This window comes from Bufo gargarizans, chromosome 2, assembly GCF_014858855.1.
Source record: "Bufo gargarizans isolate SCDJY-AF-19 chromosome 2, ASM1485885v1, whole genome shotgun sequence".
NCBI lineage: Eukaryota > Metazoa > Chordata > Amphibia > Anura > Bufonidae > Bufo > Bufo gargarizans.
In genome coordinates this window covers 722,288,699-722,307,765 of record NC_058081.1, presented here as the reverse complement: position 1 = coordinate 722,307,765, position 19,067 = coordinate 722,288,699, and the positions used below count along the sequence as shown (strand labels likewise).

General features: G+C 45.4%; 1 protein-coding gene across 1 annotated transcript in view; it reads left to right on the top strand.

Moving 5' to 3' along the window:
• The window catches only part of LOC122926364 (sialic acid-binding Ig-like lectin 16), a 139,755-nt gene that overhangs the window by 8,738 nt on the left and 111,950 nt on the right, over nt 1-19,067 (top strand). The window contains exon 2 of the mRNA XM_044277739.1: nt 16,198-16,273. Within this exon, the coding sequence (XP_044133674.1) occupies nt 16,198-16,273 (76 nt within the window). The remainder of the gene's footprint in view (nt 1-16,197; nt 16,274-19,067) is intronic.

Below are 19,067 nucleotides of genomic sequence, written 5' to 3'. Positions count from 1 at the left end.
TGCCCACCTAGCAGAGGAAGAGAGGGATGTCTCCTTCAGATCTTGGCTGGGCAGTATGTTGACTGTCCTCTAGTTGCTCGTACTTACTGTATAGTGGAGCTGAGCACACAGCATACAATACTTCTCTGGCTGAGGGAACATCCAACATGGATAGAGGCAGGTTGAGGACAGGTGAGAGCCCAGGGCCTGCTCCTGGGCCATGACAACTAAGGGTTGTGTCTGATGAACCAACCAACAGTTGGCTGAGGGTGTCTGATGTCACTTGGAATCAAGTGGATGACCGAGTTAACCAATCAAGAACCGCTTGGTTGCTGGTGGTCAAGACACGACTGCTAGATGATACCGGGAGCTCAGGCCTCTCGCTGCAACTCCTGATGCCCCGCCCCCTTACTCTGCTGCGACCTCTGCCTGCGCCAGAAACATTAAGGCCTCTGCCACTCCTCTGTGCATGGACTGGAACTTCTCTGTCTGACATACTTTTGGCTGAACTAAATAAATTAAAGCAAATTAAAACACCCCCAAAAGTGACGAATATATATATTTTTTTGTACTGAAATAGGCCACTAAACCATTTTGCCACAAAAAATTGCAACACTAAAGTGCGTGTATATTTTTCTTTCTGTACTGAAAAAGGCCACTAAACGCTTTCGCGACAAATGACTGGAACAATGAAGTGCGTACATATTTTTATTTTTGTACTGAAATAGGCCACTAAACGCATTCAGCGCAAATAACTGCAAAAGTGAACTTCATATATATTTCTCTTGTATTGCTGAAATGCAACACTAAACACTTTTTAAGTGCAAATAACTGCAAAAGTGAACAGCATATATTTTTCTCTTTTTGGACTTAAATAGGCGAGTAAATGCTTTTAGTGAAAATAACTGCAAAAGTGTACTGTGTATATATTACTCTTTTTGTTCAGAAATAGGCCAGCAAACTCTTTTAGTTCAAATAACTGCAAAAGTAAACTGCGTATATACCGTATTTTTCGCCCTATAAGACGCACCGGCCCATAAGACGCACCTAGGTTTTTAAGGAGAAGAAAAAAAAAATTTGAACCAAAAGGTGTGCCTAATGGTGTTATGTGGGATCTGGGGATGGCACTGTTATGGGGGCCGGTGGATGGCATTGTTATGGGGGTCTGTGGATGGCACGGTTATGGGGATCTGTGGATGGCACTGTTATGGGGATCTGTGGATGGCACTGTTATGGGGATCTGTGGATGGCACTGTTATGGGGGGTCGGTGGATGGCATTGTTATGGGGGGTCTGTGGATGGCACGGTTATGGGGATCTGTGGATGGCACGGTTATGGGGATCTGTGGATGGCACGGTTATGGGGGGCACTGTGGATGGCACTGTTATTGGGGACTGTGGATGGCACTGTTATTGGGCACTGTGGATGGCACTGTGGATGGCACTGTTATTGGGGACTGTGGATGGCACTGTTATGGGGGATCTGTTGATGACACATAAATAGCATTTTACGCTATGTGTCATCCACAGACCCCCATAACAGTGCCATCCACAAATCCCCATAACAGTGCTATCCATAGAATGACCCCCAATAGGGAGGAGGGGCCGGCATCTAGCTCTGTAATTACAGCGGGCCCGGTGCAGTCACTGTATTCTGCTACACCGGGCCCGCTCACTGTAGGAATCCTAACAGCAGACAATGCTGTATGCTGATTAAGGTACCGTAACAGTAGTCTTTTATGCAGCCTGTACTTACGATACTAACTTTCCGGCACCCAGCAGGCAGGAGGCTGAGCTGGCGGGCGGGCGCTGACAACGTAACTCACTATGTCACGTGCCGGCTCTCCCTTCTTCATTCATAAAGTGGGCGGGCAGCGCCCGCCCGCCAGCTCAGCCTCCTGCCTGCTGGCTGCCGGAAAGTTAGTATCGTAAATACAGGCTGCATAAAAGACTACTGTTAGCATTGCCTGCAGTTAGGATTCCTACAGTGAGCGGGCCCGGTGTAGCAGAATACAGTGACTGCATCGGGCCCGCTGTAGTTACAGAGCTGGATGCCGGCCCCTCCTCCCTCATCCATGCCTACTAATACACCCGCCACCGCGCTGCGCAGCATGCGGTCGGCAGTATACAAACTGAAGTATTCGCCACATAAGACGCAATGCCTTTCCCCCCCCAATTTTGGGGGGGAAAAGTGCGTCTTATAGGGCGAAAAATACGGTACTTCTCTTTTTGTACTGAAATTGGCCAGTAAACGCTTTTAGTGCAAATAACTAAAAAAGTGAACTGCGTATATATTTTTCTTTTTGTACTAAAATAGGACAGTAAACACTTTTAGTGCAAATAACTGCAAAAGTGAACTGCGTATATATTTTTGGTCTTTTTGCCCAGAAATAGGCCAGCACACTCTTTTAGTCCAAATAACTGCAAAAGTGAACTGCGTATATATATTTCTCTATTTGCTCAGAAATAGGCCAGTAAATGCTTTTATCGCAAATAACTGCAAAAGTGAACTACGTATATATTTCTCTTTTTGTCCAGAAATAGGTCAGTAAACGCTTTTAGTCCAAAAAACTGCAAAAGTGAACTGTGTATATATCTTGCTTTTTGTACTGAAATAGGCCAGTAAACACTTTTAGTCCAAATAACTACAAAAGTGAACTGCGTATATATAGTTACTCTATTTGCTCAGAAATAGGCCAGCAAACGCTTTTAGTGCAAATAACTGCAAAAGTGAACTGTGTATATATTTCTCTATTTGCTCAGAAATATGCTAGTAAACACTATTAGTGCAAATATTTGCAAAAGTGAACTGCGTATATAATTTGCTTTTTGTACTGAAATAGGCCAGTAAATGCTTTTTTCGCAAATAACTGCAAAGGTGAACTGCGTATATATTTCTCTTTTTGTACTGAAATATGCCAGTAAACACCATCACCACATAAAACTGCAGAAGTGAATTGTGAATATATATTTTTCTTTTCTGTACTGAAATAGGCCACTAAACACTTTCACCACAAATTACTGCAATAGTAAAGTGCGTGTATATTTTTCTTTTTGTACTAAAATAGGCCACTAAAGTTTTTTTCAAAATAGCGCTTGCTCTCCAATAACAAGAACAAATTGCTGGAATGACAGAGCTATTTAATGGCTATTTGGGTCCCAAAGTAATTTTTTCCTGCACTTGTAATTCGCTTTTCTAGCACTGTCCCTAGCTCTTTCTGATGTCTCTCTCTGAACTAAGATGGCGCCGTATTTATAGGGCTGTGACATCACGGGGCTGGTTGGCTGCTGATTGGCTGCATGCATGTCAGTCTGGGTGATCCCGCCTTCCTAGATTTCCTTTCTCCATGTTCTCACACGTGCAGTAGCCATTTTAGGAAAAATTTGATTTCTTACCACAAAATGCGAGGAAATTCGCATTCGTTGCAAATCCAATTTTTTCTTAAATTCTGATCGAAATCCACTTTGCGAGTTTCGATTCGCTCATCTATTATTCCTCCATATCCTTTCCCTTCATCTTGAATAATCTTTCCCTGAACTTGTAAATTGTTTTTTTAGCACAATGAAGTCTTTCCTATCATTGTCCCTAGCGCCTGCTGACGTCTCTCCCTGCACTAAGTACTATTTATAGGGTTGTGACATCACAGGGCTGTCTGGCTGCTGATTGGCTGTATGCATGGCATTATGGGTAATCCCGCTTTCCAAGAGATCCTTGCTCCATGTCCTCACACGTGCAGCAGCCATTTTAGGAAAAATGCAATTAGTTACAACAAAGCGTGAAGAATTTAGTGCAAATTTAATTTTTCCTGAAATTCGTATTGAATTCCACTTCGTCAACTTCGATTTGCTCATCTCTAGTCAAAGCATTCCTCCTGCTCCTTCTCCTTGCAACCCCAAATAAGCCTTTTAGCTTCAGTTATATCCTCCATTTCATCATGGCCTCCTCATAGCGGGATGTGTTCTTTTTACCTTAAGAAGAGGCACTAAAACTCGACCTCACATTATGGAAGATATTAAAAATAATCTCCTTGCTGAAGACATGGTGGTAGTAGTGGCACTTGTAGCCAAGGTAGTGGTGGAAGAGGTAGTGACAGTGGCACTCAAGGCAATTGAGAGTTAGCCAAAGAGCCCAAGATGACATATCAAAGTGGCTGGGAGATACTTGCACTATGATGGTGCAAGTATCTCTCATCTTGCAGGTTTTTTTTTTCTCCACAGTGCTGGAAGAATAAAAAAAAAAAGCCACATGCAAGATCTGCAAGATTAACATAAGCTGTGGGTGTTCAAACACATGCACCAAAAACATAAGCACCATGGTTACTGAACCACATGATGTGGCATTACCAAATACTTTGGGAAAAAAGAACTGGCCAGCATACCAAATCAGAACAAGTCTGTCCTCCTTCTCCTGGTCAACACGCTTTTCCAAGCAGCACAGTGTCATTGTTAGCATCATCACCATCATCTTCTTCTTCTCCTGCTCAGACTCCTCCTTGTCCTCTGCTCTATGGAAGAGGGCAAGGAGGAATTTGTAGGAATGGCTTGGGTTTACTGAGAACAGCATGAGCCAGGCGCGTTCTTTTTCCTGCCCATATAATAGAGCTGATTTTTTGTTTTACCTTGGTATAGTACATTTTTGGTACAGGAATGGGTAAGACCTGTTGAAGGTATGTCAGTTTGGGCAAAATGAGTAATGTATAGCATTGAGGTTTTTAATGTGGAGAGTTGGTCTGTTATCGATTGGAGGAGAGGAGTGTAGTTTAGAAGAAAAAGTGATGAGGGGTCTGGCCTTATCTTGTCACCCAGGTAGGTAATATGAGGGGGAGCTGACACTCATTAGGTTTTTGATTGGGTTCGGAAGGTCTATGCTTAGAAAATGGGATTTATTCATATTTATTTTGAAATTGAAGTAGAGACTGAACTGTTCTAAGATTTTGTTTATATGCAGAAGAGCTTTAACTGGATTAGTGGTCATAAGCAGATCATCTGCAAAGGCGGCCACCTTGTGTTCCCAGTGCCCCATCTTAAGTCCCTCAATCTCCCTCTCCACCCTGATTGCTTGTAACAAGGTTTACATGACTAGAACAAATAGTAATGGGGAAAGCGCGCATCCCTCTCTGGTGTCGTTCCAGATTGTGAAGCGTAGTGATAGAGAGTAGAGTTGAGTGGAAACCTGGATGTTCGGGTTCGACAGGTTCGGCCAAACTTCACAAAAAAGTTCGAGTTTGGCACCCGAACTTGACCCCTTAACCGAACCCCATTGAAGTTACTGGGGACGCGAACTTTGAAGCACTAAAATGGCTCTAAAAAAGGCATGGAAAGGGCTAGAGGGCTGCAAAAGGCAGCAAATTGTGGTTAAATTCATGGCAAGTGCTCTGCAAACAAATGTGGATAGGGAAATGACTTAAAATAACAAAATGCGTAACAATAAAAAATAATAATCTTGATCTAGGAGGAGGAGGTCCATATGGAGTAGGAGGTTGAGGAGGTGGTGGATGTGGCAGTGTAGATGGAAGCAGCGGTGGAGGAAGATAAGGTAGCCAACACTGCTTTTTGTTTCGTTTTTTATTTTTATTTTTTGGGAAATATAAAAAATAAAACAAAGAGAAAGTGCTCTGGAGTACAACAATGGCTGGGTGAGGCAGGTATACATGTCTATTCTGCACAAGGTAAGGACTAGTCCTGTGGGATCCCTGCCTGGTTCATTTTAATGAACGTGAGTTTGTCCACATTGGCTGTGGACAGGTGGCTACGCTTGTCTGTGATAACCCCCTCCTGCCGTGTTAAACACACGTTCACACAATAGACTGGCTGCAGGGCAGGCCAGCACCTCCAAAGCGTAAAGGGCAAGCTCAGGTCATGTGCCCAATCAACTTTCGATGTTCTTTTATGCGCCTACCATGGTGATCACGGGTAACGGGGAATCAGGGTTCCATGCAGGAGAGGGAGCGTGAGAAAGGGATACCACATCCAAGGTCAATGGCTAAAATGTGGGACAAGTTATTGAAGCAGAAGCATCCAAGTAAAGGAGGGGGCACGCGGCAACTACCCACTCACGACTCCGGGAGGTAGTGACGATAAATAAAAATACAGGACTCTTAAGATGCCCTGTTATTGGAATGATTAATACAAAATTACAGGGAAGGTCACTGCAGTATTTTGGATTAGGAAACGTTAGACAGGAGAGGCCCTGCTGCCGCTTTGTTGACTCTAGATAACTTCTGCCTGTTCGCACGTCCCTGTGACATCCAATTGGATATCTTCTCTATCAACTTTTGATGTTCTTTTATGCGCCTACCATGGTGATCACGGGTAACGGGGAATCAGGGTTTCATGCTGGAAAGGGAGCCTGAGAAAGGGATACCACATCCAAGGGAGGTCAATGACTAAAATGTGATCGGGAGTTAATGTTAGACAAGTTATTAAAGCGGAAGGATCGAATGAAAGGTGGAGGCACGCATCAATTAAAGACGGATTTTAGAAATTAAAATAATAATCTTGATCTAGGAGGACGAGGTCCATATGGAGTAGGAGGTTGAGGAGGCGGTGGATGTGGCGGTGTAGGTGGAAGCGGCGGTGGAGGAGGAGGAGGTAGCCAATACTGCTTTTTGGTTTAAAATTTATTTTTATTTTTTTAAATTAGGGTACAGCCCAAAACATTGGGAAATATAACCTGTGATAACCCCCTCCAGTTGTGCTAAACAAACCTTCAGACAATACACTGGCTGCAGGGCAGGCCAGCACCTCCAAGGCGTAAAGGGCAAGCTCAGGCCATGTGCCCAATTTGGAGACCCAGAAGTTGCAGGGGGCAGAAAAATCAGTCAGTTCGTGTAGGCGTGTGCACACATACTGCTCCACCATGTTGCACGTCCCTGTGATGTTCACGATCCAATTGGATATCTGCTCTATCAACTTTGGATGCTCTTTTCTGTGCCTATCATGGTGATCACGGTTAGCGGCGAATCAGGGTTCCACACCGGAGAGGGAGCGTGAGAAAGAGATGCCACATCCAAGGGATATCAATGGATGAAATTTAATTTTGATTGAGCGGAAATATGGGAAAAGTTATTAAAGCAGAAGGATCGAAAGAAAGGGCCAATTAAAGACGAATTTTAGAAATGTATTTAAGTCCCTGTCACCTATGCAGAGTAGGGGTTTTTCATCGCCAGATGAAACATATTATTTAAAAAAATTTTGGTCACGTCAAAAATTGTAAAATGTCAACCCAAGAATGTAACAGAAAAATTAGTGAAGTTTATTAAGCTGTCAACTAGGTAGAGCAGGGGTATATCACAGCCAAAAATTGGTTAATTTCACCCGAAAATGTAACAAATTAGTGATTATTTTTTTACCTGTTTACTAGGTATAGCAGTGGTATATCACACTTAAAAATAGGTGAATTTGTGAAATGACATAAAATAAAATGCGTACCAAAAAATATAAATAATTAATTTATGAGGTGAAGGTCCATATGGAGTAGGATTTTGAGGAGGCGGTGGACGTAGCAGTGTAGGTGGAAGCGGCGGTGGAGAAGGACAAGGTAGCCAACACTGTTTTTTTTTATTTTATTTTTTATTAGGGTACACCCCAAAAGAGTGGGAAATATAAAAAATACAACAATGAGCAATTGTGATGCAGTATAACAATGGCTGGGTAAGGCCGGTATACATGTCCATTCTGCACAAGGTACGGACAAGTCCTGTGGGATCCATGCCTGGTTCATTTTAATGAACGTGAGCTTGTCCACATTGGCTGTAGACAGGCGGCTGCGCTTGTCTGTGATGACGCCCCTGCCGTGCTAAACACACGTTCGGATAATACACTGGCTGCAGGGCAGGCCAGCACCTCCAAGGCGTAAAGGGCAAGCACAGGCCATGTGCCGAATTTGGAGACCCAGAAGTTGAAGGGGGCAGACCCGTCATTCAGTACGTGTAGGCGTGTGCACACATACTGCTCCACCATGTTGATGAAATGCTGCCTCCTGCTAAGAAGTTCCATATCAGCTGGTGGTGCTGGTTTTTGTGGCCTGCTGACAAAGCTTTTCCACATTTCGGCCATGATAACCCTGCCTTCTGAGGTGCTGGCGGTGCCCCAGCTGAGTTGGCAACCTCTTCCTCGTCCTCTGCCTTCGCCTTGTGCTTCCACTGTGCCCCCGCTGTCAGGTGGGAATGCCACCAGCAGCGCGTCTACCAGTGTGCACTTGTACTCGCGCATCTTGCGATCACGCTCCAGTGACGGAATTAAGGATGGTACGTTGTCCTTGTAACAGGGATCCAGCAGCGTGGCCACCCAGTAATCAGCACAAATTTGAATGTGGGCAACTCGGAGCTCGTTGCGGAGACACTGCAGTATGTTATCGCTCATGTGTGCCAGGCTGCCCAGAGGCAACAAAAAGCTGTCCTCTGTGGGAGGTGTATCGTCTGTGTCCTCTGTATCCCCCCAGCCATGCACCAGTGATGGACATGAAATGCTCTGAGTGCCACCCTGCTGTGAACAAGGTTCTTCCTCCTCCTCATCCTTCACCTCCTCATCCTCCAGAACTGTGCCCTGGATGGACATTTGTGTACCTGGCGTTTGTGGGTGCAGGAACCCACAGTCGGAGCCACTTGTGAATAACTGTCTGGAAACTCTACGAAATGATCCCTCTTCCTCCCCCTACTCCTGTGCCACATCCTCTTCCATCATCGCCATGAGCGTTTTTTCAAGGAGGCATATAAGTTGGATAGTAACGATGAGAACGGCGTTATCGGCACTGGCCATGTTTGTGGAGCACTCTAAACAGCGCAACAAGAAACACAGGTCTTGCATGGAGGCCCACTCATTGGTGGTAAAGTGGTGCTGTTCCGCTGAGCGACTAACCCGTGCATGCTGCAGCTAAAACTCCACTATGGCCTGCTGCTGCTCGCACAGTCTGGCCAGCATGTGCAAGGTGGAGTTCCACCTTGTGGGCACGTCGCATATGAGGCGGTGAGAAGAAAGGCCGAAGTTACGCTGCAGTGCTGACAGGCGAGCAGCAGCAGGATGTGAACGCCGGAAGCGCGCACAGACGGCCCGCACTTTATGCAGCAGCTCTGACATGTCGGGGTAATTTTTAAGGAATCTCTGCACCACCAAATTCAGTACATGCACAAGGCAAGGGATGTGCATCAAACTGACTAGTCCCAGAGCTGCTATGAGATTTCACCCTTTATCACACACCACCAGGCCGGGCTTGAGGCTGACTGGCACCAGCCACTCATTGGTTTGTTGTTCCATGCCCGTCCACAGCTCCTGCATGGTGTGGGGTTTGTCCCCCAAACAGATAACTTTTAAAACTGCCTGTTGTCGTTTACCCCTGTATGTGCTGAAGTTGGTGGTGAAGGTGTTACGCTGACCGGATGAGGAGCTGGTAGAGGATGAGGAAGCGGAGTAGAAGGAGGAAGCAACAGGAGGCAAAGAGAAGCGCTCTGCAATCTTCGGTGGTGGAAGGGCATGCGCCAAACTGCTATCTGCCTCAGGCCCAGGCGCCACTGCATTTACCCAGTGTGCTGTTAGGGAGATATAACGTCCCTGACCGTGCTTACTGGTCCACGTATCTGTAGTTAGGTGGACTTTGCCACAGATGGCGTTGCGCAATGCACACCTGATTTTTCCCCTACTTGGTTGTGCAGAGAAGGGATGGCTCGCCTGGAAAAGTAGGCTCCACCAGACGGAATAATGGCATTTTAAAGGCCAGTAATTTTGAAATGCTGGCATTCAGGGCCAGGGATCGCGGGTGGGTAGGGGGGTATTTCCTCTTTCGCTCCAGTGTTTGGGAGATAAATAGTTGAACGCTTCCGTAGGACATTGTGGAGATGCTTGGTGACCCAGGTGGTGGTGTTGCTGGCAGATCCTCTGTTTGCGGGTTGGCAGGTGCCACTTTAACTCCAGAGGGGGATGAAGAAGCTGAGACAGCAGCAGAAGAGGAAGCAGGAGGAGCCAGAGACCTTTCTTGGTTTTTGAGGTGTCCACTCCACTGCAGTTCATGCTTTGCACTTAGATGCTTGGTCATGCAGGTTGTGCTCATGTTCAGAACGTTTATGCCTCGCTTCAGGCTCTGATTGCACAGTGCGCAAACCACTGTGCAATCATGAACACTTTCAGCTCATATTTGCAGCCAAGAAATAATTACTAGAAGTGCACAAATATTCCCACATGGACAGTGACATACCAGATGTAGTATTCGAATTTGCGGTCTCCATTCATTATTTTTTTCAATGTGAAATATCGGCAATATAATTTTTGCGTAGGCGCATGCACACCAGTTATAATAAATTTTTCCAATACCGTTTGTCACTGTGTGGAGCAGATAGAACGCAGCAAAACCACAAACAAATGCTGCTGTACCCAAATGCACTATATAGAGAGTATATTATTCGTATATAACACCCCGCGTCCATCAGTTTTTTGGGGGGGCGACTGGTATATCACACCAGGTATAATTATTTTTTCTAATTGTTTTTGTCACTCTGTGTAGCTGCAGAACCGCTCACCACTGCTGCACAATACAAATCCACTATAATATGCTTTCTATGTTAGAAAGTATAAGTATATTACACCCCTCTGTACTGCACACCTATTGATAGCACACCTATACCAGTCCTTAAAAGGACTTTTGTGCCCGTTTTAGCTAGCAATTTGTGTCCCTAACAGTCTGTCCCTGCTCCATACAGCAACCTCTCCCTACAATGGAAAAACACTGAATGTAAAATGGCGGCCTATTTATAAGTTAGGGGGTATGTCCATGTGCTAAAACCTTTCAATTGGATGTCCACCTGATGGATGTGTCATGGGTCAAAGTTCTTCACAATGTAAAAGAATATGGCGGGTCGCGAATATCGCCATATGTTTGCATGTTCAGCGAACGAGCAAAGTACGCCGCGAACAGACCGCCAGGCAAACGGCAAGGACATTACTTTTTTACAGCTGCATTGGACTGTCAGAAATGCAGCAAAGGCCGCAAATGTAGTATGTAGCACAAAATGTTATTTTTTTCCAAACCACAATATAACAGCAGTATTTAACGGCTGTATTGGACTGTCAGAAATGCAGCAAACGCCGCAAAGGTACGTTATGGAAAAAAATATATAATTTTTTCACCCACAGTGAAACAGATGGATTTACTGATTTTCTTTCACTATTACAAATGCAGTGCAGGACGCAAATGTACTTTTTACCAAAAAATTATAATAATTTGTCCCCCCAGAATCTAACAGATGGATTTACTTGGATTCTACTTTACATAACAAAAATGTGAATATGTCACCCGCTGGGTCCCTGAACTCACAAACGGATTCCCTATATATTATTTTCCCTTCCCCTGGCACATATGCAGTGCAGGTGCACTTAAAATATGGGTATATGTTGCCCACTGAAAAGAACAAGGTTAAATTATTGTCCCTGGCACATATCCTGTGCTGGTGCGCTGAACTTGCACAAAATGGCCGCCAACGCCCACCTAACTAACAGACGGATAAAACTTATTTTTCTGTGTCACTGGGCTCAGGGCAGGGTACAAAAATGTTGCACTGCACCCACAAAAAAAATCGCTGTAGATCACAGAGTTAACAACAAGTTATGATATCAGATTCTGTCCTATTCTCTCCCTCACAGCAGAATCATCCTCTCCTTACACTAGTAAGAGAAGAGTGACGTGCGGCGCTACGTGACTCCAGCTTATATAGAGGCTGGGTCACATGCTGCACTGGCCAATCACAGCCATGCCATTAGTAGGCATGGCTGTGATGGCTTCTAAGGGCACACGAGTTAAACGCTTGTTGATTGGCTGCTCTGCAACCTTTCAAAGAGCGCCATTAAATCGCTGAACATCGAACTCGAACCTGAACTTTTACTGAAATGTTCGGGTCCCGGGTCAAAAAATCCTAAAGTTCGGTCGCTCAACCCTAATAGAGAGTCATTTATGATAATTGAAGCCAAAGCATGTGTATAGAGGGAAAAGATGGCCTTAATATATGAGTCTGGAAGCCTAAAAGCTAATAGCAGTTCCCTCATATAATCCCAGTTGACTCTATCAAAGGCCTTTTCGGCCTTTAAGCCTCTTAGTGTGGTAGATAGCGTTTAAAACTCTAGCCTTATTGTCTCTGCCCTCCGTACCCTGGACAAAGGCCACCTGGTCTCATTTGATCAGCCAGGGATAGATCTTAGATAGACGGGTGGCCAACATTTTAGCTAGTTATTTCAAGTCCAGGTTTAGCAGGGATATTGGGTGGTAATTAGCACATTGTGATTCATCTTTCCCCTCTTTAGGGATCAAAGTAATATGGGCTCTAGTCATGTCTGCCGGCAACGGAACACCAGACAGGGAGCTATTGCATAATGTGGCCCTAGCGTTTTATAGAAGGAGTGGTAATATAGGTCTGGGAAGCCATCAGGAACAGGGCATTTCCCATTTGGGAGTTGTTTAATTGCGGTTATAAGCTCATCCATAGTAAATGGGTCCTGAAGGACTGAGCTTGAGAGTTCGATAATGTAGGCAGAGAAAGAGAGCAAAGGAAGGGTGTCACAGACTCCCGCGGTGGAGGGGGGTACGGACCACCGTTTTAGCCTCATGTAGGTTATATATAGAGTAATAAAAGCTCTGAAACTGTTTAGCGATATCTTGGGTGGCAAAAAGCTCCCCATTACCAGGGTCCTTAATCCTATGGATGGAATTGTAGGATTTCCTCTGTTTAATGTGTTGCATCATAGATTTAGAGGCCTTGTCTCTGTTGGCGTAATATTTAAATTGTGAATGGAGATCGAACTTTGCTGAGGCCGTGTTCAGAAGATTTTTTAGTGCTGCCCTTAAATCTGTGAGTTCAGCAAGGTGGACATCCAACAGGGATTGTTTATGTAGTTAATCGAGACGTTGAATTTAGGACAGAAGCTCATCAGCACAAGCCTTCCTGTCTCTCTTAAGCCTGGTCCCCATGCAAATAAATTGTCCTCTCATGTAAGCTTTATTGGCATCCCGCACTATGTGTGGTGAGGTCTCTGGGAGAGAGTTAAGCGAGAAGAACTCCTCCAACAGCTTTTGGGAGCGAATTAAAGGTTTTCCGGAAGAGATAAGCTGCTCATTTAGTCTCCAACTAAATGCACGTTGCTCTAGCGGGGGAGCCAGGATGGAAAGGAACACAGTAGAGTGGTCAGAGAGGTGCATAGTGCCTATGTAGGCTCGGGTACATAAGTGCAAGTGTAGTGTTCTTTTGATATGAATAGATAGTCCAGTCTATTATATGAACCATGGAGGTGTAGTCCTGCGTGGAGAGATTGAGGAGCCGCCATGCATTACATATGGACCCCTGTTGCAGTTTTCTCTTAAAGGGAATCTGTCACTAGCAATTTACCCCAATTTTTTTTTCATGAATCCATGTTTAACAGAGTACCTGTTTTCCATCTGTGTTGTTCTTTTGATTGTGAGTCTTGTCATTTCTTCAAAAAAGCGATTCTTCTGATATGTAAATGACGCTGTAAGGAGCCCAGAGGGGCGTTATTCTTTCTCCACGGTGCCCAGGAACGCCCCTCTGAAGTGCCGTGCCCACCTAAGTTTGAAAACTAATAACGCCTCCAAGTTAATCTAAATCGCCTCCCAGAGGCGCGGCTAAGTGCTCAACAACCCCCCCCCCCAGCGCCGCGCTCTGCAGCAAACACCCCGATCCTCCTCTCTTGCCTGCGCTATGATAAGATGACTGACGGCACTGCGCCTGCGTGGGATTTGGGATGCCGGCGAGAGGAGGATCGGGGTGTTTGCTGCAGAGCGCGGCGCTGGGGGGGGGGGGGGTTGTTTAGCATTTAGCCGCGCCTCTGGGAGGCGATTTAGATTAACTTGGAGGCGTTATTAGTTTTCAAACTTAGCCGGGCACGGCACTTCAGAGGGGCATTCCTGGGCACCGTGGAGAAAGAATAACGCCCCTCTGGGCTCCTTACAGCGTCATTTACATATCATAAGAATCGATTTTTTTAAGAAATGACAAGACTCACAATCAAAAGAACAACACAGATGGAAAACAGGTACTCTGTTAAACATGGATTCATGAAAAAAAAAATTGGTAAATTGCTAGTGACAGATTCCCTTTAACATGTCTAAGTGCTTTAGCGGATTCCGCAGATATTTTAGATGTTTAATCTAAAGAGGGTTCCAGTGTTACATTAAAATCACCCCCAAGCACCACCACACCCTACTTATATGTTTCCAAGAGGGAAAGCACATCGTCCAACCATGACACCTGGTTGACGTTGGGGGCATATACATTCGCAAAAGTGTATATCTGGTTGGCAATAGTACCCTTTAGCTAAATATATCTACCCTCCTCATCCTGGACATAATAGATATATGTGAAAGGAAGGCCCTTCTGGAAATCGACACTCATGCCTTTGGATGCTGAGTTTATTCTCACAATGATAACACTGTGGATCAATGAGTGGGCAAGGTTTGGGTATTTATCAAACTTAAAGTGTGTCTCCTGAAGCATTAGCACTATTCTTTTTTTGCATAAGAGAAAATCTGTCTGCGTTTGGACGGCGAATGAAAGCCTTTGACATTAAATGAAGCTACACATATGTCAGCCAATAACCGATATATACCCAAACCAGGGGATGATTACTTAGTAATCAGCTGGCATAAGCCTGTGGCATACTACCGCAATATAAACCTACTAAAAATGCCAGACCGCTTATAATGAATTAATACTTTATTTAACATGATTAAAAGAATATGGTGCAGAAGATAAAAACTACATCACTGGAGGAAACATACAGCAGATGCAAGTCCATATATCAGTCCATCAATGTATCACATGAACAAGTACAGTGCTAATGCAAACAATTCATCTGTATCAAAAGGACATTGAACAATTACCCATGCTGTGTCTCCTCCAGGTGGCGCCAACCCCAACACGCGTTTCGGCGTACCTTCGTCTGGGGCCCATCTGTTAATAGTAGGGGTAAATGTGCATAGCTGCCAAATGGCTGGATAGTGTATGCAAATTAAATGCACATCACATCACTCTCTGGGCGGGGTCATGTCCTGGCTCTCCTGCAGGTATTTAAGTGGCTCAGTCCTTTACCCAGATGCCTCAGAGTCAAGGTCCTAATCTTGTGCTAAAGAGCTTGCTACCACTCGTGATCCCTGCCTGCTTGCACCACCTCTCCCGTTGCCAATCCGGATTGTTTGATGTTGTACCTGTGCTGCTTGTCCTGACCCATTGCTTGTTCTGACTACGTCTCTGCCTCTTCCTCCGGTTCCTGTGTTGCTTCTCCTGCCTGTCTGACCACATCTGTACTGTCGGTACCTTCGCAGGTACCTCCTGGTCTGCCCGGACCAGCTGCCACTGATTGGTATACGCTCTGGAGTAGCCCCTGGTAATTACCGACAGTCAAGCCTAACCCCACCATCTGAGGCTCTAGTCAAATACGGGTAGTTGCTTAGTCACGCCCCTCCAGAGTATTGCTAGTCAGTGGCACAGTGGGTTCACATCCGCTGATCCGTGACAATATCAGAGTATCAGAGCATCTCTGCTCAAATAGCATGAGGATGGTAGGGTAAATACCGTGAAGTAGCACCCTCGTTAAAGCAGTAGGAACTGGATCTCAACTTGTCCTGGGGCCCAAACCTAGCTTCTAAGATGGAACAGGGCATAGGTAGGGAGGTTGCCCTGGTTGAGACAGGAAAGGATAAGACTATTCCCTGCCCAAGTGAGATAGAGGCAATACATAGAGACAGGTGATACATGAATTAACCCTTATCTCGGCCTAGATGGTTATTTAGCAATTAGCAAAATACATATAAAAGTTGACACTTATGAAAGGCGGTCTTGGTTGATGTATAAGTAGATCCTCTTGTTGGTATGGAGGAAGGTTAGAAGTGTCCCTTTTAGTTATCTGTACTTGGGAGTCTCCTCGAGGTTGAAGAAAGGTTTCCTCTTCTGGATCTCTGAGGTTTTGGAGTGCGAGGAGATTCCCACGGGCTAATTGTAGGCAGGTCGGGTAAAGCTGATAGGTTTTTGACAAATTCACCGTTTTCAATAGGTAAGTGAGATATCTGGAGATGTTCAAATACTTTGTCCAGATCACTGTTGGAGGAGATAGAAACGCAACGTCCTTCATGGAGGAAAGAAAGTCCAAATAGAAATGTCCACCTGTATAGGATCTTGTTGGAACGGAGCCAATCAGTAAGCGGTTTTAATGCTCTACGTTTTTTCAGTGTGGATTGAGCAAAATCCTGGAAAATGGTGATGACATTGTCCTCCCACGTCAGCGTTGTGGTATTTCTGGCGCTAGTAAGTATTGCTTCCTTGATGGTAAAGTGCAGGAATTTACAGATTACATCTCGAGGGGGCTCCGTAGGTTGAAGCTTTGGATTGAGTCCCTTTTGTACTCTTTCAATAATGACCCCATGTGCAGAGTCTGGCCCCAATAGTTTTAGACAGATCTGAATAACTGTTTATGGTATGTCATTGAGGGGCACAGATTCAGGGATGCCTCTGAAGCGCAGATTATTGCACCTACCCCTATTTTCTTGATCTTCCAATGCAGTATACAGGAAGTTTATGTGATTTTGGCACATAGCCAGGCTAGAGGACACTGCTCTTTGATGCACTATAACAGCAGACGGTACCTCTTCTAGTGTTTCCACCCTCCTCCCTATATGACGCACATCTTCTTTAATGGAGGTAAGGGGTCCCAAAGCGCCTTCCAGGGCTTCTTTCAGGAATGCCCACGAAATCAGGAGGCTATCTGACTCAGGGGGGACCTCCCTTACCTTCTCTGGACCTGCCGCTGCGGTCTGTTTGTGTCCAGCTGCACCAGGTGTTCCAGGCGCCATCTTGGAGTCTCTTGCCACATATGCTGCTGCCGCTTTCTTTAGGAATTTCTCAATTTCTCCTAGCTAGCTGTCACTACCAGAGCTTTGAGACGTTCTCACAGCTCTGTGTCTCCACCCCTGTGATGATGTCACTTAGAGTTTGGAGGTGTTCTCACTGTTCTGTTTCTCCGCCCCTGTGATGAGGTCTTTACTCCCAGCTGTTCCTCCTGCGTTTGATTTCCCTGCCTTTAAATCACCCCTCCTCCTATTGCAGGGCGTGGATTATATTTCTCTTTTCAGTTGTAGCTCTGCCTTGAGTATCTTCACTTCTTAAGCTACTAGTTCTCTGGACCTGTGTTCTGCTGCTGCAAGCACTCCGGATATTGCCAGCGGCCCTTGGATCCGTCTTCTCTGTGGCTGCAGCTCCATCAGCTAAGTGTGCAGACTTTGTTGTGTACCTGGTGATTTCCTGACTGGATCTGAGGTGGCCACGGTTCCCTCCATATTCTGAGCAGGGCATCGGTGGCCGTGCCCCTTCCACTATTGTAGGGGTTACAGGGCTCATCAGTCTAAGGTACGCGGGCATGCCTCGTTCCACCATTTGGATCCGGGCATGTGCTTTAGCAGCATAGGGAGAGTGTTGAGGGTCTGACAGGGGTCACCCTTTCTCTTCCCTAGTTTGGGTCCGGTCAGTAGCTCTTCTTACTGTGTATGCTCTGGTTACCCTTAAACAGCCGTGACATTATAATCCACCAAAACCGTCCTTGTTGACATGGATCTGCTTTCTCGCTTGGTTGACCGCATGCAGGGTCTTTCTTTGGAAGTAGCGGATCTCCGTCAATCTGTGACTCAGCTACAAACATTGGGCTCTGCTCCGGCTCATGGAGTCTGTTGCGAGCCAAAGGTCTCACTTCCGGAAACGTTCTCCAGGGGCAGTGAGAATTTTGTTCGCTTCAGAGAGGCATGCAAACTCCATTTTTGCTTGTGTCCCCACTCCTCTGGTAATGAGGAACAGAGGGTGAGGATTGTCATCTCCCTGCTCAGGGGTAATGCTCAGACTTGGGCTTTTTCGTTGCCATCTGGGGATCCCTCCCTTCGATCCGTGGAAAGATTTTTTGTGGCCCTGGGGCAGATACAGTCATGTGAAAAAATTAGGACACCCTTTGAATGCATGTGGTTTTTTGTAACATTTTTAATAAAAGGTTATTTCATCTCCGTTTCAACAATACAGAGAGATTAAAGTAATCCGACTAAACAAAGAAAACTGAAGAAAAGTATTTTCAAGATCTTCTGTAAATGTCATTCTACAAAAATGCCTATTCTAACTGAGGAAAAAGATAGGACACCCTTGCCCCTAATAGCGAGTGTTACCTCCTTTGGCTGAAATAACTGCAGTGAGACGGTTCTTGTAGCCATCTACCAGTCTTCGACATCGGTCTGAGGAAATTTTACCCCACTCCTCAATGCAGAACTTTTTCAGCTGTGAGATGTTTGAGGGGTTTCTTGCACGTACAGCCCTTTTCAAGTCACCCCACAGCATCTCAATGGGATTCAAATCTGGACTTTGACTTGGCCATTCCAGGACTCTCCATTTCTTCTTTTTCAGCCAATCTTTGGTTGATTTACTAGTATGTTTTGGGTCATTGTCATGTTGCATGGTCCAGTTCCGCTTCAGCTTTAATTTTCTAACTGATGGTCTCACATGTTCTTCAAGCACCTTCTGATACACAGTAGAATTCATCGTGGATTCTATGATGGTGAGCTGACCAGGTCCTGCTGCAGCAAAGCAGCCCCAAACCATGACACTTCCACCTCCATGCTTCACAGTTGGTATGAGGTTCTTTTCTTGGAATGCTGTGTTTGGTTTACGCCAAACATGTCCTCTGCTGTTGTGTCCAAATAATTCAATTTTGGACTCATCTGTCCAAAGAACATTATTCCAGAAGTCCTGGTCTTTGTCAACTTTATCTCTGGCAAATGTCAGTCTGGCCTCGATGTTTCTCTTGGAAAGCAAAGGTTTCCTCCTTGCACACCTCCCATGCAAGTTAAACTTGTACAGTCTCTTTCTGATTGTAGAGGCATGTACTTCTACATCAACAGTAGCCAGAGCCTGCTGTAGTTCTCGAGATGACACTTTAGGGTTTTTGGAGACCTCTTTTAGCATCTTGCGGTCTGCTCTTGGGGTGAACTTGCTGGGGCGACCAGTCCTGGGCATGTTGGCAGTTGTTTTGAAAGCCCTCCACTTGTAGACTATCTTCCGGACAGTGGAA